The sequence below is a fragment of the Ictidomys tridecemlineatus genome, chromosome 15 (genome assembly GCF_052094955.1).
Source record: "Ictidomys tridecemlineatus isolate mIctTri1 chromosome 15, mIctTri1.hap1, whole genome shotgun sequence".
In the NCBI taxonomy this organism is placed as follows: domain Eukaryota; kingdom Metazoa; phylum Chordata; class Mammalia; order Rodentia; family Sciuridae; genus Ictidomys; species Ictidomys tridecemlineatus.
In genome coordinates this window covers 43,959,520-43,978,522 of record NC_135491.1, presented here as the reverse complement: position 1 = coordinate 43,978,522, position 19,003 = coordinate 43,959,520, and the positions used below count along the sequence as shown (strand labels likewise).

At 48.7% G+C, this 19,003-nt stretch overlaps 2 protein-coding genes across 16 annotated transcripts; one reads left to right on the top strand and one right to left on the bottom strand.

Annotated features, from left to right (window-relative positions):
- Positions 1-88: 88 nt before the first annotated feature.
- On the bottom strand, positions 89-2,031 carry Tmem208 (transmembrane protein 208). 2 transcript variants are annotated; one of them, XM_005318309.5, is made up of 6 exons: positions 1,885-2,031; positions 1,227-1,322; positions 910-969; positions 694-830; positions 449-533; positions 89-356 (listed from the first exon to the last, which is right to left on the bottom strand). In XM_005318309.5, the coding sequence occupies exons 1-6, from the start codon at positions 1,888-1,890 to the stop codon at positions 219-221; spliced, it is 522 nt and encodes a 173-aa protein (XP_005318366.1). In that variant the 5' UTR covers positions 1,891-2,031; the 3' UTR covers positions 89-218. The 2 variants fall into 2 exon arrangements, with proteins under 2 accessions (XP_005318366.1, XP_077888640.1); XM_078032514.1 differs by lacking the exon at positions 89-356 and having other exon boundaries at positions 668-830.
- A 7-nt stretch (positions 2,032-2,038) lies between these two features.
- On the top strand, positions 2,039-17,138 carry LOC101954957 (Leucine-rich repeat-containing protein 29). 14 transcript variants are annotated; one of them, XR_005731170.2, is made up of 8 exons: positions 2,039-2,127; positions 5,063-5,164; positions 13,764-14,756; positions 15,466-15,681; positions 15,810-15,953; positions 16,133-16,350; positions 16,439-16,624; positions 16,730-17,138. XR_005731170.2 is itself a non-coding variant. In XM_013366499.4 (8 exons), exons 1-7 carry the CDS (start codon positions 2,104-2,106, stop codon positions 16,616-16,618), a joined length of 1,866 nt encoding a protein of 621 aa, XP_013221953.1. In that variant the 5' UTR covers positions 2,039-2,103; the 3' UTR covers positions 16,619-16,624; positions 16,730-17,138. The 14 variants fall into 14 exon arrangements, 13 of the variants coding, with proteins under 13 accessions (XP_013221953.1, XP_077888619.1, XP_040134884.1 ...); XM_013366499.4 differs by having other exon boundaries at positions 16,450-16,624; XM_040278954.2 differs by adding an exon at positions 3,924-4,006 and having other exon boundaries at positions 2,063-2,127; positions 14,440-14,756; positions 16,450-17,138.
- The last annotated feature ends 1,865 nt before the right edge of the window (positions 17,139-19,003 follow it).

The window sequence follows — 19,003 nt, the reverse complement described above, 5'->3', positions numbered from 1 at the left end:
CCCCAAGCTGAGCCTGTAGCAAGAGGGAAATACCATACGACTAGTTCTTCCTGCTTTGTTCCTTATTAACACACACATACCCATTAGCCACATTCTAAGACATTTATTCAACAATTCTATACCTCAGGCTGCTTTTGGCCTGGACTAGGCTCTCATTGCTCCAGGCACTGAGGCCATGCAACCCAGTGCCCAGGAGCCTATGGCCACAATTTCAATGGCTATAGCCGCTTCATCTGCCGCCGCTCCTGTCGGCGCTGCCGTTTCTCGTTGTGCTCCGGTGCTGGGGTGCCACTGTCTGCTGTGAACCAGGGTCCCAGCACATTCACCCATAAGAGATAAAGGGCCCGGCCTGGAGCCTAAAAGAAAAGATAACTTGAAGTTGGGTGCAAAAAATGAAGGATAGGGAGGGTTAGATGCCTTTTTTAAGGAAACCCTCAAGCCCACATACCAGAAGCCAAAAGGACCAGATATAGAGGGAGAAGCAGCTCAGAACCTGCACAATAGCTGTCAGCAGGATCACATCCTTAAGGTGCCTGTGGATAGAAGGGAGGTTGCCAAAGACAGTAAATGGGCCCCATTTTGTTTTCCTTCCACTTTCTTCAAGTTGCAGATAGCTGTGAGCCTTAGGTTCTCTGGGCCCCAGTGCCCCAGCCCTGGGGCCGCTCACCTGGGCTGGCGGTGGGGGACACTCACTCTGCCATGCCCTGTTCCATGTTGAGGTCCATGCCACCATCCATCAAGGCCCCATCTTCAGAGAAGGCTGCCCGAGCCATCGAGCTCATAGAGTGGTAGCTGGCCCCATATACTGCCAAACTAAAGCCAAGGGCCATCTGCAGAGCGAGAATAGGGATATCAAAACCAACCACTGGACCTATGCACTCATCCACTTTCCAGGATGAAGATACTTACCCAGGCCCAAAATGAGGCAGATGAGTAGAAGACAACCAAGGTCACAAGGCAGTAAATGGCCTACAAACAAACAGGATCAGGCTGGGGTCAAAAGATGCTTCAAACCATGGGCCTCCCACAACTGTACCTAAGAACTAGGTCAGGCTATGAGCAGAACCAGATGCATGGCTAGACAAAGATTCTACCACTGAGCTACACTCCCCAGTCCCCTCTCATTTCTTTTTGAATGTACTTCTTTGGAGCCTTAGCTGTCACCACCACTCCTCACCAGAGCCGAGTACTGCGGAGCTACGTTGAGAAGAAAGGCAGATACTTACGTTGGCCCCCAGTATGATCCTCAGATAGAACTTTAGGGTCTCTCTGTTCTCTTCAAATATCTGCTTCTTCCCTCTGGTGCCCACTTTGCCCTTGGGCTGCAGAGGAAATATGAGATGCCGTCAGAGCTCTTCTCAGCCCCTCACTTCCTCCCCCACCCTGGTTAGCTACAGTGTCCCATCTGCATCTCAGCCAGGTCCCCAAGGTCCCTAGGATGTCCACTCCTCCTCCAGTCCATACTGTCTAGAGGTGACACCATCTTTACAGCATCCCCAGCTTCGATTGCTTCCTGCTGGTCCTGAACAATCGAACGCTAGGCTTATGCCTTCTCCAGCTCCCCCAGCAAGGTCCAGCTTTGGGCTGACAGCACCTCGAGGGCACTCTTGAGTGGGGTTATATGGTACCTCTCTCGGGCTTCTACTGGATTGCAGATGTGAAAATAATGGCGAAATAACACACCCCCTCTGGTACTAGTTTTGGTGTGGTCCTGCGCCGCCATCTCTGTCTCCCTTCAACACCCCGCTCACTCTAGTATAGTCCACTCATTGGATAGCGCCCTCCTCTGGCCCGTCCCGCATCCCTTGATGTCCCTCTATTTTCATTCTCCAGGCCGCGGGAGAGATTTGCCCATGTGGACCCCGCCCTACCCGTCCTCCTTACCGCCATGGTGCAACGCAAATACCCAGGCAGGGAAACAAGGGCGAGCGAACCAAACCAGTGGGTACCACATCGGCAACGCTTGCACTTCCGGTGCAGACCAAAATCGTCAGATCATGGACGGAAGTAGGACTCACTTCCTTTCCCAAGTCCCGCCCCCAGAACTAACGGAACTACATTTCCCAGAAAGTCTTGCGCGGGGGCGGAGGCGGCAGGGATACGATGGCGGAGTCGCTGCCCCTGGAGGTGAGAAGAAGCCGCCCCCCGGCCTAGCTCCGGACAGGCCCCGCCCTTGGGGTCCCGAGCTTTGGGGAGGGACTGTCAGTAAGCTCGCCTTGCGCCTTCCGCCTGGCGGAAACGACCCGCCCGGTGGATCCCAGGACCTGCAAGCTCTGGGTAACGGCCCCACTTTTGGGCCACTCTATCCCCTTAGCTTGGGGAACCGTCCTCTCCTTCCCAATCAGCCCCAGGAGATGCCTGCTCTGTCACCTTAGCGAGGACAGATTTCTGCCCATCCCCTTCGTTTCAGATTGCCGTCCCCTCCCCCTCAGTTCTGGAAGATGTCTGCTCCATTCCATCGTCCCTGAAGGGTAACCGATCTTATCCCCGTTGGCCCCTTGGGTTGCTCACTCCACTTCCTTCGTCCGCTCTCCCGGGCAGTGGGAAACAGACTATTCCCTCCCCATCAATTCTGGGAATGGTCGCTGAGGTTCTTTAGCAAATACAGGCCTGCTACCCGGCCCCTAGTCCCATAGTGATGGCGCCCCTACCTCTTTCACACCATGGGCTGTTTGCTTCTTCTTAGTCAGGGGCAAGACCACTCTGCCTTCTGCCTTCCTTGGCCAGAAGATAACAGGTTTTGTCTCCAGTGCCAGTGGTATCTTGGAATGGCCTCTCCATCCCTTTTGCCCTGAAGATTGCATCCCCCTCCCACCACCCATAGGAAACTGGCTACTCTTTCCCATCACTGCTGGAGTGCTCCCTCTCAGCAAAAATAGGCCTGCTCCCAGTTCAATGAGTATTCTGCAGCTGTATCCATTTCTTCCTTGGCCCCAGAGGATATCCATTTTTGCCCATAGATCCCGTGGATTTTCCGTTGTATCTCTAGAAGCTGCTTGGTATGTCTAGTAGCCCCTTGGGATGGGATTCATCCCATTCTCTAGTCTCTCTATAAAGACCACCTTTCTAAACTTAATTAATCATGTCTTCCACTCCCATGATCAATTTTTCTCCCCTCCCTTTGCTCCTGGAGTTAGCTGCTAGCTGTTTAGCTTAGGAGACAGGATGGCCACTATCTTAGCTCAGCAGCTTCCCTGCTTCCCCCTAAGTATAGGAGCTTGGTCATTCCCAGTCCCTGTCAGTACTGTCTTCCCCATGCTTCCCCTCCCTAACCCAGGCTGTACTTCAAAGTCATTCTCAGTAATCATCTGTTTTATCTCCCTATCCCTTCCCTGAGCAAATCTTTGGAAAATAGAGGTAGAGGACTGCCTATCCTTACTATAATCCTGTAAGTATTGACAGAGCATCTCATATATGTTCAGCATCTGAGAAGGGAAGGAGAAATCAGAGTGGAGTAGTGAAATCAAGCTTAAGGAATGACAACCCAAGAAAGAGGCCCACAAGACATGCTGTGTTTGTAGGGCTGTAGAAAGGATGGATCAGGGAAGCTCTGGGACCAGTGGACCAGATCAGGCATGGAGACCTGGCAGTTCTGCCTCAGGAGTGGAGATTTTTTCCTGAGAGGACTGAATAACCCTGAAGGTTTCCATCAGGAGTATGCTGAAACAGGAAACAGGTTTTGTTTTGTTTAGGACAGTTAACCTTGTGACAGTACAGAAGGGATTAGCAAAGTTGAACTTGAAGGTAAGGTCAAGATTGTGGAAGGAATCCAGGTCTGTAGTGATGAAGATCTTAGCTGCTATAGTGGTAAAGTTGTAAAGGTAGAAATATTAGTAACAGTAATCCAGCAACCATTTATGGATCATCTAGTCCCTATAAGACTATGATCTAGATTTTTTTTAATGTCTGTTTCATACATACAGAAACTGAAGTTCAGAGAGGTCAAGTACACTGCCTGAAGAGACACAGCTAGGAAGTAATGGAGCTGGGATTTGAATGAGTCTTGGTTAGTGTTTCCTAAAGCCTCTATTTTATACTTGTATTTTGAAATAAGGGTTAGAAGAACATGAGTCCAGAGTGTTACCAGGACCTTCAGATGGGGTGCACTATTGGCATTAAAGGGGAAAGTTGGACTGAAGGCAAAATATCAATTAAGGTGATGGTGAGTCATTTGGGAAGATAGTTGGCAATACTGGACTTGCACTTGGTACGTAGGACAATATGAGGTTCTTGTTGGTTGTTTATGTATGAGTAAACTGAAGATCAAAAGACCCAAGTGTGAGGCCTGGGAGTCACAGAAGAATCCAGAAGCAGGCCAAAAAGAATGCTGGGCTGAGGCCTAGAAAACAATGTTACAGGTCTCAAGAAAGGAAGATTTGAGAAGGAAAAAAAAAGCTAATAAATTGTTCTTAGCCTCACAAGTGACCCATTTCCAGTCCCCTTTAGAGCATCCAACCTCACCACCCCAGCCTCATAGAGTATAGATAGAAGGAGAGCCAGAAGCTCCCAGGGTGGGTCTTGCTGGGATCATTTCTTAATAGCCGGTTAAGAAGGCAAGTTGGCATTGGAGAATTTGGAAAGAGTGAGGGTCTCAGAGCTGAACTTGTGAGGGCAGGAGGAGGAAGTGGGGCTTCAGAGAATCAAAGGAAGATATTTGACTTGCCGTGTTCCAGATCTATGCAAGACACTGTGCTGTTACTTAATTCTCACAGAAACCCATTTAAGTCTCATTACATTGCCATTTTATAGATAAAGAAAACAAGGATCAGAGAGATCATTAACAGATTAGGGATTTGAAACTAGGTTTATATGGCCCCAATATCCCAGGCTTTTTCTATTAAACTGGGCAGGAAGTTTGATTTTTAGCAGTTAGTATAAGTGTGCATCCAGAGAGGGCTCAGGAAAGTTTTACTCACAGTGAAGATGCCTGGAAGTTGGAGAGGGGAAGTGAATACTCTGTGAAACTTCAGATCCAAAATGAATCCACTGTGCTATCAACTGGAGTAGGTTCCAAAGGACCCCCCAGCTCTAACAGCCCCAATGCCCTGTCTTTTTCCCTCAGATGCTCACGTATATTCTGAGCTTCCTTCCTCTGTCAGATCAGAAAGAGGCCTCTCTCGTGAGTCGGGCTTGGTACTGTGCAGCCCAGAATGCCCTTCGGGAGGTAAGGTACCCACCCACCTGACCCATTCTCAGTTGTCTGTCACTTCAGCTTGCTCACAGTCCTGTTCATATGTCATCTATCCATCCATCCATCCATTCTGATGTACTCATACGTCCATGCATACTGGGCTTAGGACTGGGGTTATACAGATGAATAAGATAGTTTTCTAAGGAGCTCATAGTCCCATGCAGGAGAAAGACAAGTAGCATGAATGATCATGATATCATGTGCACAGTGTTGTGGCCCTGGCATGGAAGGGTGCAAAAGGGACCTGAAGAAGGATATGCAAATGAGGTTGACCAGTAATTCCAGGGAAGGCCTCCTTGAGGAATAGGGTGAAGATGAAGGTTGGTTTTCTCGGACCAATAACAGCACAGATAGAGACACCAAGATGTGGAATAGTCCTGGAAATGACCACACAAGTTCCATGTAATTGGAACTGAGATACATATGGGAGATGAGACTAAAACGGAGGCAGACTGTAAGCTGACAGATGTGCCAGACAGCAGAGTTGGGTTTTCTCCTGATTACCATCTTGAGCCCTTTAAGGAATGTTAAGGCAAGCGAGTGACAGTTTGTGACTGTATGTTAGAAGCTCTGCAGTACAGTTGGACTGAAGAGGGCAAGCTTGAAAGTAAGGAGGCAGCCTCGCCAGGAGGTAAATGCAGACCTCTTACTAGTTTGAAAGGCAAACAATAATAGCTCTTGGCACTGATTTCTTTTATGATCAGTGAGGTTGAACAGTTTTTCTCATTAGCTTACCATTTGTATTTCCCTCTTTTTTTTTTGTTTGTTTGTTTATTCATGTTCTTCATCCTTTTAACTGCTAGGGTCTTAGTATTTTTCTTACCCATTTGTATGAACTTCTTATACATTAAAGAGATTAATTCCTTATATATTTATTGAAATATATTTCTAATATGTTTGCCTTTTATTTTGATTGGTAGATATATGTTTTTATTTAAGAGATGCAGAAATAAGTTTCTGTGTTGTTGTTTCTCAACATTGCTTTTCTTTTTATTTCTTCCATTGTTGTTTAAACATAAAGATCCCTTGCCTCCTCTGAGATCTGATAAATATGACCTCATTTTTCTTCTTTTTCTCAAAATAGACATTATTTCTTAGAGCAGCTTTATGTTGACAGCAGATTATTTCTTCTGTTTTATGGTTTGAATTCTTATTGGTAAAATTTATTTTCATTTATGTTATAAGAAGCTAAACTGATTAATTTTCAAATAGCCCCAACACCATCTTCCCCTTCTTAGGTTGGAACTCACCTGTCACATAACAAAATGTATGTATTAAAGTAGGGTCTGTTGTCAAATTTTCTATCCAATATCAGTGATTTTAGTATCTGAGGGTATCTGACTTTCGACTTATTGAAAAATTAAAGTATGAGATATTTAGATAGTGCAATCCAGTTAGTAGTTCTGAGTGAGGAATTTAAGAGAAAGGTCTGGGTAATGAGTATAGAATTGGGTGTCATTAAAGAATTGGATAGGGGCTGGGTGTAGTGGCTCATGTCTGTAATTCCAGTGACTTGAGAGGCGTGGAAGATCACTAGTTTAAGGCCAGCCTCAGCAACTTAGCAAGGCCCTAAACATCTTAAAGAGACCCTGTCTCAAAATAAAAAATAAAAAGGGCTGGGGATGTGGCTCAGTGGTAAGGCACCCCAGGGTTCAATCCCCGGTACCAAAAAAAAAAAAAAAAAAAAAGAAAGAATGTATGGATCTGGGGGTGTAGCTCAGTGGTGGAACACACTTACTTAGTATTTGTGAGATCCTGGGTTCTATTTTCAGCAAAACGAAAATTTTTAAATGGATAGAAATGAAACCACAGATCTGAGTAACCTCCCCCAGGGAAAACATGAAGAGCCAGAGAACAGCAGGCAGGCCATAGCAAATGCCCCAGCGGGAGGATGCCAGTCCAAGGCACAGCAAGGAAGAGACATCTCTATTGAAGTGACTGAGGAGATTCCAAAGAGGAGGGCATAGAGTCCAAGACAGGAGAGCTTTAAAGGATCAGGTGGATGATTAGTGGTGTCAAATGCCATAAAGAGTTCAGAAAATTTTTTAAAAATAGTGTCCATAACATTTGATAACCAAGGGACTACCAGTGATTTCAGCAATATTTAGTATCTAGTGGGGAGGAAAAGCCAGGCAAGCTGAAGAATGAATGAGAAAAGAAAGGAAGTGTAGATGGAGAGTGACCTCATTTGTAAGAAACTTCCCCTTGGAAGAAAGGAAATAAAGTGGGCAGAAACAAGAGGTTGAGATGGACTTGACAAAGTAATTTTGATTAGGAGAAATGTCAAATGTGTCAAATGAGGGAGAAAGTCCACAGAGGAGGGATGTATATAGGCAGGAGAGAGATTAGGAATAGTGGATGCCACCTCACGTGGTAGCAGGGATAGGCTTCAGTGCACTAGGCTTGGTCTTGCTTAAGAGGCAGAGATGCCACCCCTTCCTGAGGAAGCAGAGCCATGGGGATGGAGGAAGTTCTCAGAAGCATCTAGTTCCTTAGTGGCCACTTGGCTTGATGAGTTTTGGGGCCAAATTGTCATAAGATAGTGAAAAGAGAGATAGAGGCCAGGGCCTCAGCAAAGGACTTTAGAATAGTCACAGGGCAAAAGGAAGACTGAAAATTATCAGAGACTCACTCACATGTTTCTGTTCATGTCAAGCACTGTACTGGTCACTGAGGAGGCAGAAGTGAGGAAGATGTGGTGCTCTGGAGTTTGGGAGGGGGAGAAAAACACAAGCAAAAAGGGACTAGGGTGTTACATTTGGAGTCTGTGCAAGGCAAATGGGGGATGCAGAGAAAAGATCCAGAAAAGAATTCATGGAGAAGAAGACACTCAGCCTGGAACTCAAGGTGGGGATAGAGCTGGGGGTATAGAGTACTTGCCTGGCACCTGGGATGACCTGAATTCAACTCCCAGCACCACAAAAAGAGAAAGAGGAATAAATATTTGCCAAATAGACAAATAGGAGTAGGTGAGGGGTGAGACCCATCAAAACACAAAGTAGCTGACTGGAAGCATGGCAGGGTAAGACAGTGGTCAGAAGTGGGAATTCCCAGAGCTGGGCTAGGAGAAAAGGAGAGTGGACATGCGGAGAGGTGGGCTGAGTTAGGCTGCCTTCTGATACAGAAGGGTTTGAATGACAGCTAGGAAGCTTAGCCTCTCCTGTGGATGGGGGGACCTGGCAGAAGGTTTGAAGAGCACAGTCAGATTTGCTTTTTGGTAGGGGTCATCTTGGTGAAAAGATCAAAGATGGTTTTAGAGTCAGAGACACTAGAGGCTAGAACTGTGGTGAGAAGAAAGCTTCCGTGACATATTCCTAACAGACAATAAGGGAACCCGAACTAAGGCAGAAGCAGTGAGATTGGAGCAGAAAAACATACCTCAATATGTCAAATAAATGGAATGGAGGTGACTTTAATCATTATGGATGTGAGAGGTGAGGGTACCTTAGTACAGGGAGGTAACAATTTAGGAGGAGGATTAGCAGTAGCTCATACCTGTAATCCTGGCAACTGGGGAGGCTGAGAAAGGAGGATCACAAGTTTGAGGTCAGTCACAGCAGCTTAGCAAGATCTTGTCTCAAGTTGTTAAAAAAAGGACTGGGGATGTAGCTCAGCGGTAAAGCACTCCTGGGTTCAATACCCAGTACCAATAATAATAGTAGTAATAATAATGTCAACAATAACAAAATAATAATAATTTGAAAAGAATAGCCTGGCACAGTGGCACACACTTATAATCCCAGTGACTCTAGAGGCCAGCCCCAGCAGCTAGACTCTCAGCAACTTAGCCAGACCGTTTCAAAATAAAAAAGAACTGGTAATGTAGCTTTTAGTAAAATGCCCTTGAGTTCAATCCCTAGCACCAAAAAAAAAAAAAAAAAAAAAAAAAAGGTGGAAGAGGAGAGTTGGGGATACAGTGGTAAATTCAGATTTGGGCATGTTATCTATAAGTAACTCTGGGGTTATCTAGAGCGAAGTCCACAAAGCAGTTGGCTCCTAGGGCCTGGGATTCAGGAAAATGATGCAGATCAGAAAGAAAGTAGTTAGAAAGATTGCCCCATGGGGTGAAGTATATTATGCCCAGGGGCACACAGAAGAGGACAAAGATTGTGTATCCTCTGACATACATGTGCCACTGATACACCTGCATGTCCATGACACATGCATGCTTTCAGGTGACAAACTAGAAGGAACTCACTAATCTGTGGACTGGGTCTGCCATCCAGGTACTAACTAACATCCAAGATCAGGCATATTCAGGGTGATATGGATATGGACTAGACTGGGTCTCTCTTTGGTGAGAAGAGACCCCCAAAGCAGAAGCAGGCTGGAAAGTTACAGGAGAGCCAGGAAGGCAGTCTCAGAACCCCCACCAGGAAGTAGTGTCAAGGGGAATGGCTCCTGACCACCCATACCAGATGGCATGGCAAAGAGGACACCGAGAAGGAACTCCAGGATTGTTGGTGATCTTGCTGGAGGGAAGCTGTTGCCAGGAATGGGTGACTGTGTGGGGGCTGTGGTAAAGAGTTCATGAATGAGGCAAGGGAGAACTAGATGGCCAGATACAGATGTGGGTGTGCCCTTGTGCCTCCAAGGGCTTGACTACAAATGGAGAAATAGAAGTGAGGAGAGGATAAAAGGAGCTTGTGTGATTTAAGACTGTTCTTATTTGTGGGTTCTGAGGAAGGAGCAGTAGAAAGGCATAAGTGAAGGTGGGAATAACTTAGCAGACCAAAAGAAGGGGGTTGACTACAACCCAAAGGACAGTAGTGTGAGGGAGGCAAGGCGGTAAGCCCTGAAGAGGAGCAGTGGAGGGGTAAGACTCATAGAGGCCAGTAAAGGAGAAGAGGGCAGAGGAGGCAGAGGGGGCAGTCAAGCCCTTGGGTATAGATGAAGTGGAGGAGGAGCAGGGAGGAAGAGAGAAGGAAGCTAGGGTCAGCAGCTGGAATCCTGGAGTCCACCAATATAGCATAGGGCTGCTCCAGCTAACTAGAACCTCCAAAATGTTGATTAAGATTTATTTGGGCCAAATGCAGTGGTGCACGCCTGTAATCTCAGTGGCTCTGGAGGCTGAGGCAGCAGGATCGTGGGTTCAAAGCCAGCCTCAGCAAAAGTGAGGCACTAAGCAACTCAGTGAGATGCTGTCTCTTAATAAAAAACAAAGTAGGGCTGGGGGTGTGGGTCAGTGATAGAGTGCCCTGGCACCCCACACCACAAAAAGATTTATTTGATACCTCTGCAAAGCTCAGTCCCACTGGGCTGGGAGCACTGGGAGGTCAGGCCACAGACACCTAGGCATCCAGGGCCCTGCCCATACCTCAGCACTACCATATTCCAGAAAAGAATCTGCAGAACCCCGTGGACAGGAATCTTCTTTCAGAGCCCAGGTGTAGGCAGGTTGATAAGAAGGCAGTGCCCCAGCTACTGTGTTGTGGAAGACACTGGCCTACCAAGGCCAGGCCAGGGCCTGTGTCTACCAGGCCAGGATAGAATGCTGAATTTAGTGACTTCTTATTCCCCTTGACCTGACCCACTGTTCACTTACTTCCAGTTTGTCTCACTGCAGGCAAGCGTAGCAGCCCACACACACCCAGGCCCTGCCCATGCCCTGGGGAACCCTGATTGCTGCTACTGAGTTGATCACTGTGGAGCAAGAATGAAAAACAGCTCAGTTTCTGCCTTCCACTGTCCTTTCCTGCCCCAGTTGACCTCTCTGTGTGGGGTGGCTGAAGCTGGAGCAGGTGCCCTTGCAGTCTCCCCTCTGACTTCTAGAAGCATCTTCCTGGGCTTCCACACTTAAAGTCCAGCTGACCTCAGGAGCAGGATAGACCTCTGGGTGAAGGCTTAGAGGCTGCCCCCACCCTACCAATGAAAACAGAATGGGACCACAGTTAGTCATAAGCCTCCTTCCTAATAACTGGAAGTCCTCAGGCCATGCCCTGCCTATTTTGGGGGTGGGTTTTTGCTGCCAGCAGCAGGTGTGGCCTAGCCCTGGGATGACTGCCAGTGCCCTTCCTTGGCTGTCTGTCTACCTTGTTCATAGGGAGGTAGTGGGAAAGGATACTTTACTGGCTGCTCAGGCTCTAAGGAGGGGAAAGAGGCTGAGCACTTGTGTCTTCTGGGGGCCTGCAGGGATCTGGGCTTCTCAGTCATATGTGAGTGGTGGGGCAGGTGCTGGCTGAGCCACCTAGCTGCTCCTAGCTCCCCTAGCCCTAGTTTATTCAGCCTCAGACTGACTCATCTCATGTAGGGTTAGGCAGTGGCTGGAGGCATAATTTTCCTTTCTTTTCTACAAACTTCTCTCTATGATCTTTTCATCTCCTTCCCTAGCCTCACACACTGGAATCTTCTCCAGTTCTCCTTAAATCTGAAAAAGAGACCCAGGCCCTTGGGAGTCCCCACTATCCTCCCACCATAAGGGGATCTGTGGTGAGTGCTCCTTTCACCAGGAAGGACCATGATTTGGAAGTATGGTCTGGAAGGAGAACCTAGCCAATCTACTATGAGAGAAACCAGGAACTAGTACTCATCTCTATGCATGTTCCTTCCTACCACTGTAGCCTTGGGCAGCTGCCTCCACCTGGGGCAGAACCCACTTAGGAATGGGTTCCATGCTTCCTGAGAGAGTCCTATCAATAAGGTTTTGCAAGAGCCCATCCAGTGTCACTTCTGCCTTTCTCATCTCCTTTGGTGCTGTTCTGTGGGGTACAACCAGGGGACAAAGGCTTGTTTTTATAGTTACTGAAAAGGTAGGTATTTTGAGGAGCTAGCTCTCCTGTATTAGGACCTTGTTGATGCTAAAACAAGAGCCTTCTTTTTTTTTTAATTTTTATTGTTGTTGTTCAAAACATTACATAGTTCTTGACATCATATTTCACACTTAAGAGCCTTCTTTGAATTCTGTGTGCCTGAAACCTGGGCAAGAGGTAGAGTAACAGGGCTAGAATTTTAAAAGCTAAGCCAATTCCCCACTCTGTTCCTTCCCCTCCCTCTCTTCTCCACAGACCTATTCCACACAAATTGTATTGGCTTCCCCTTGGCTCCCTCTGGCACAAGGTCAGGGAAGGTTCATGAAAGACTCTCCCTTAGCCAGAGGCTCCCAAACTCCTATTCAAGCCAACTTATTCTTACCACTTAGCCTGGGCTCATGTCTTGGGTCCCACCCTAGTCCAACTATGCATTCCTCATTCTCTCTTCCCTGCTTCTCTGTGGCAGAGCCAATTCAACTTCGTTGGTACCTTTGAGACTTGTTAAATTATTAAATCCAGCCCCCACAAAATGGGAGGCTTATCCTTCCTCACCTGGAGAGATAGATGTGTGTTCTAGAGTTGTGCCACAGAGATTCTTCAGGGCCCAATTCCAGGCAATCTTACCTATGTTAGTTTGTGCCTGTGTGTGTGTGCGTGCGTGCACATACACAGACACACACACAAAACCCTTTTTGTTGTTGTTGGGTGGTAGAAATGCATACCTGTAATATCAGCTAATTGGAGACTTAGGCAGGAGGATTGAAGGTTTGAGACCAGCTTGGACAACTTAAACCCTGTTTCAAAATATTAGCTGGTGGTGCACACCTATAATCCTGGAGCTTGAGGCAGGAGGATCACAAATTCAAGGCCAGACTCAAGAACTTAGGGAGGCCCTAAGCAATTTAGCTCTTAAATAAATAGACCCTCTAAAAATAAAAAATAAAAAGGGCTGGGGACATGACTCAGCACTCTTGGGTTCAATTAAAAAAAATTTTTTTTTTAAAGCTGGGTGCAATGGCATATTCCTGTAATCCCAACACTTTGGGAGGCTGACACAGGAGGTTTGCAAGTTTGAGACTAGCCTTGGCAACTTAGTGAGATCTGGTCTCAAAATTAAAAAATGAAAAGAACTGGGAATGTAGCTTAGTGGTATAGCATCCCTACCTATTTTACTGAAATAAAAGTGGGAGGGGAACTAGGGGTGTAGTAGTTCAGTGTTGGAGTGCTTGCCTAGCATGCATGAGGCCCTGAGTTCAATCCCCAGTACTAAAATAATAATAATAATAATACAAACATTCATGTGCCTAAGTGAGTACTGCCCACTTCTTCCTGTCTTCAGCTGTTCTTGAGGCTCTTTATATGGTCTCTAAAAAGGGGTCATGGGGAAGCTGGTTGCTTAGCTAATACAGTTCTTGGAGTAGGAGGCTGGGTCCATGAATCTCGGGCTTCCTTCTGAGGTACCAAAGGTTAGGGACCAGCATATTTTGTTCTTCTACCCTGTGTAGTTTCACTGGACTTCCTTCCAGGTCATATCACGGCCCTCCTGTGCTCAGCATGCCAATTCCCCATTCTGTTCCTTCCCCTCCCTCAGCATCTAGCTCTGTCCTTCACCAGCTTTTCAGGCCTGCCCTTGGTGGTCATCTTCAAACCCCAGCAGGACATACCTTCCCAGCTCCCACTTCCTACCCACACTCCCCACCCACACTCCCCTCAGCCACACATGACCCTATACCATGGTAGGTCCTCACTGTGGAAAGGCCCTTCCTGACCTGTCATCAACTTCTGGTCAGAGGGCTAATCCCAGGCCTGCTTCTGCCCTTTAGACAAATGTGCGGTACAACATCCCAGTGTCTTCTGCCTCCCTTTTGGCCATCAAGAGTTTGGGCCTCAGGGGCATCTCCTGCATCAGCCTGACCAACCTGGATGGCTCACCAACCTCGCACCTGGTGCTGCAGTCTGTTGCCTACCACCTAGGCCCACACCTGCAGAGCTTGTGCCTGGGTGGGGGCAGTCCCACCGAGGCTTCCTTTGTGGCCCTGGTCCTGGGATGCCCAGCTCTGCGCACCCTTGACCTCAGTGGCTGCAACAGCCTCTTCACATCAGGCACACTATTGGCTCAGCCAGAGATGGCCCAGCGTGTCCGGCAGGCATTGAGTGGCCTGCGCGAGCTCAAGCTGGCTTGCCTGCGGAACCTGGCCGATCTCAGCTTCAACCAGCTCAGCAGCTGTGTCCCCAGCCTGGAGCGCCTCTCCTTGGCCTATTGCCACCTCAATTTTGAGCTGAGCCCAGCTCAGGGTTCCATCAACCCCCAAGACTACTCTCCCTCCCAACTCTCCTTTCATAACCTGCTGCGATTTGTGAAAGAGCGAGCTGGCAAATTGCGTGCCCTAGATCTGAGTGGCACTGGCTTACCACCTGAGGCCCTACATTCCCTGGGCCAGGTAGCTGGGCTGCAGCTTCAGGAGCTGAGCCTGCACAGCTGCCGGGACCTTTCCACAGAGGCTGTGGCCACCCTGTGCCGCCAGCAACCAGGTCTTATCTCCCTGGACCTCAGTGGCTGCTCAGAACTGACTGATGGGGCACTCTTGGCCGTGAGCCGTGGCCTGCAGCACCTGCAGCACCTCAGCCTGGGAAAGCTGCAACGGCTGACAGATGCAGGGTGTACAGCCCTAGGGGACCTGCGAGAGTTGCAGAGCCTGGATATGACTGAGTGCTGCCTGGTGAGCGGGCGGGAACTGGCCCAGGCCCTGGGCTCAGTGAGTGGAGCTCCACCCCCACTGACCTCCCTCAGGCTGGCATACTGCTCTTCGCTGAAGGTGAGCATACCATGCCCCCCTTCCTCCTAGGGTGGGGCTTGGGGAGCTGGGTCTCTGGCCCCAGGGAGGAACTACCCAGTGTTTATGTCCAAAGAGTAGTAGTTCAAGTTGAATTTGGGTCATAGTCTGCAAGAAGACAAGAGCCTAGGTGGACAGTGCTGCTGGCATGCCTCCCCAGAGCCCATTTGGGGCCCAGGCAGAGTGAGGTCCAAGACACCACAAGTGATCTGGCCCATCATCTCACATGCCACCAGACTTCTGGCAGCTGACACTCTATCCCCCACTTCAACCCCACAGTTCTGGTTCAAATTCTAGCGGTAGCATATCTGATTGGCTCAGTGAGGGTCAGCTGTCCACCCCTGACCCAATGAGCTATGGTCAGAGTGCTGTCTCAGCTCACCCCTTCAGAAAGGGCAGGGAGAACAAACTGGGTAGCTGCCTTAGAAATTTCCATCTGCTTCCTTCCTGCCCCAATCATTTTGTCCTTTAGCAACCCCCTCTAAATCTCCCACCCTGACAATCTACCCTGTCCATTTCCAAACTTTCAATCCAACATAGGAACCATGTTACTTCTTTCTTAGGACCTTCTGGCAGCTCCCTATTGCTAGTGGGTAAGAACCTAGGGCAGGCCCTTGCTGATGACCCCACCAAGCCTGGTGGCACTGGAACAAGCTGCTCCTCTGTGCTCTCCTCCCTCACTTCCTCCTAGGATGCCTCAATGCTTTCTCTGATCCCAGCACTGGGCCCAAGCCTTAGAGTGCTAGACTTGTCCTCCTGTGTGGCCCTCTCCAATCGGACCCTGCAGGCCATCTGCACCTACCACACCCACCTCTCTGTTCTGCGCCTGGCTTGGTGCAAGGAGCTCCGTGATTGGGGGCTTCTGGGGCTGGAAGAATCAAGTGAAAAGTCTGCAATGTGTCCCCAGGTATGAGGCCCTCAAAGTCAGGAAGGGTGGGATGGTCTGTGAACTCAGCTACTTTCCTGCCCCTCCCTCTAAGATTATTTAAGGGCAAACTCAGGAAGAACCTGAGAAGCAGAGATTTCTCCTCACAGCTATGCCCAGAGCTGGAGTATCAGGCCTCAGGTCCTGAGGATGCTTCTCCCAAGCCACAGAGTTCATCCCTGCTCACACTGCAGGCCCTGCAGGAGTTGGACCTGACAGCCTGCAGCAAGCTGACTGATGCCAGTTTGGCCAAGGTGTGGACAGGCTGGGGATCCTGGGGCTGGAGGCAGGGAACTGGGCCAACTCACATTTTGGAAAAAAGTTCCTTGGAGTTTCTTTCTCCTAGGCTTCTGGCTACTCCCTTTACTAAAGGCAGAGAAACTGGAAGGTTTCTGGGCTCCAATATCATGCTCCATCTACCCTATCCTTGCAGGTACTGCAGTTCCCCCAGCTGAGGCAGTTGTCACTGAGCCTATTGCCAGCACTCACAGACATGGGCTTGGTGGCAGTGGCCAGAGGCTGCCCCAGCTTGGAACACTTGGTGCTGAGTCATTGCAGCCACATCAGCGATGAGGGCTGGGCCCAGGCAGCAGGGTACTGGCCAAGGCTGCAGCACCTCAACCTGTCCAGCTGCAGTCAACTCACAGAGCAGTGAGTGTGTATTATGATGCTGAGCAGATGGAGCCAGGTGCAATGGCTGGGCTGGGACCCCATGCTGCATCAAGCACTCATCTGGTAGTCTCCCCACAGAACTCTGGATACCATTAGGCAAGCATGCAAGCAGATCCGGGTATTGGACGTGGCCATGTGCCCGGGTATCAACGTGGCAGCTGTCAGGCGCTTCCAAGCTCAGCTGCCTCAGGTGACTTGTGTCCAGTCCTGCTTCGTGGGAGGGGCTGACCTGACCCTAACACTCTGAGGCCAGGTCAGTAACCATCCCTGTAACACAGCCTTCTTCATCCCCATAGTCCTAACCTGGGCTCCTGGACCTCGATTATGCCCCAGTGCCTCTTACCTCCTTTTGCTATAGACTTCCTATCTAGGTGTGGTGATGGGACCAACCCAGGGCATCCCAAGAGACTTCCTGCCCCACAGTCAAGCAGCAGTGGCTTTCCAACTACATTTCACTTTCCTTGGGCCCATGGGAATGCCAGCTACATGTTGCTGCCACAGGGTTCTGTTGTCCCTGCCAGGAGGCCAGCCCACAGGCAGACTGAGCATGGAGCTGGGGAGCAGCTCCCCACAGGCAGAAGGGATTTTGAGGTTCCACAAGGACAGAGGGTGCACGTGTACCTTCTGCTCCCTCCCCGATTTCTCAGACCTAGAGCATGTGCTCCACCTGCTCCCTAGGCATATTTTTCCAGTACCTATAAGCACTGCAGCAGCCAAGCCACCAACTTTGCTGTAAATCCAAACAAGATTAAAAACTTAAGATTTTACTTCTTGCCTGAAGTTTTCAGATGAAAGGGCCCTTTCCCTCCCTACTCAGTTGACCCAAAGCCTTACAGACACCCTTTTAGTGACCTCAAGGCTGATCCATACTGGCTGAACTCAACCAGGTCCTAGCTTCTTCCCTACCTGGTAGGAAAGTCCAGAGGCCTAAAGGCTTTTCCCAGCACAACCTTCTTAGGTTTGCCTTAAAGCAAACGCATTGTGCCAGGCCAAGCCCTTGGAGCAATTGATGATGATGCCTGATTCAGTGAGGCCATCTTGAAAAGTGGTGGAAAGAAGGGAAAGAAATAGGACAGCATCTCTGAATTAAAGGTCATCTAGTTTAACCACCTAAATAGTACCAGTGACTTCTCAACAGCAGCTCTGAAAAACATCTGTCAAGCTGACCCTCCATGTGTCCCCATACTTTGTCCATCTATCTTCTTATCAGTTCTAGGAGCAGCTGGCAAATGCTCTTCAAATGCCTACAGGCAAATGCCTACAGGCATTGTGCTTCATGTGGGTTTTCAGAGATGCCAAAGCTCTCCCAGTGCCCAGGCCTTAGGGAGGCAAAAAGCCAACATGGACAGTCCAGTGTACAGGGTATGTATAAACAGAGAAAGAAGCACCTGGAACCACAAGCCTAGGGAAGCAATGAACTTGACCTGGAGGGTCAAGGAAAGAATCAAGACAGAAATGGGCAGAAGGGACTTTGAGGTTCCACAATGACAAAGAGTACACATAGGCCCTGATGGTGTTCAGGGAAAATGTCAGCTTGGACCAAGCTCCAAGAACCCTGCAGGCCACAAGCATTCATTTGGAAGGGCTAAAAACTACCTAAAAACTACATATTAGTGCCCACTCTTGACTATTAGCCCACGAATAATAGAGAAACACTGAAGAATATAAAGTGTGTGCACCTGTGTGTGTGTGTGTGTGTGTGTGTTCAAATCTGATTCAAGAAAACATCTGTAGTAGCAGGTATTGAGAAGACTGAAAGAACAAGACTAGAGGCTGGTAGTCAGTAGGTTATTGCCTGATGGTGGCATGGACAAGGGAGTAGAAACATTGAGAAAGAAGAATTGGCAGTATTGGAAGACTAACCACATCTGGAATCCCTGTCCTCCCATTTCCAACTTGAACTCAAGAGCAAACTGTTTTAAGCATGGTGGAAATCTCTGAATCTAGGCATGGGCATCCTGGCTACCCAAGGATCAAAAGTGTAACTTAGGGGGGCAAATGTTCCCCCAGCATGTTCTCCATAGGAGATGCCATTTCATCTGCTTTCAAGGTGAAACACTGATGGTTAACACTGTTAAACACAATCTTTGAGGAGACACTGGGAAGGAGAAATAATGAGTGGCATGGAGAAGGAAGTCAGGATGGTGGTAGCTTTCAGCCTGCCCTGTGGGTCCCATGGGCTGCTATGCTCTACTCTGCCTCAGTGGCTTGGAGGCTGTGGCCACAGACTCCAGCTGGGCCCAACACACTTTGCCTCATCTGCCCAACATCTCTCACCTACATACAGCCCCCATGTCACTCATGCTCCTAAGTTATGTTTTCATCAGAACTGTGCAGTGCTTCCTGCACAGAGTTCCCTCTTGTCCAGATCAGCCCATATACTCCCTCAAGCCTGGGGATGCCCTTTGGAATCTGAGCTTGTCCTTCAGCAGAAAGCAGGCCCAGTTTTACATCTGTCCCTTTACTACCTGTCACCAGAGGCCTCCAGGTGCCACAAAGAACATGGGCCAGAGCCAAGCAGGGATGAAGACTGAGGTAAGATTGTCAGGAGCTTTCTGGAAGCAGAGCTTCTAGACTAGGGTCCTATTAATGCTTTCCAGGAAACATCCATTTAGGGCATTGTCTCCTGGCC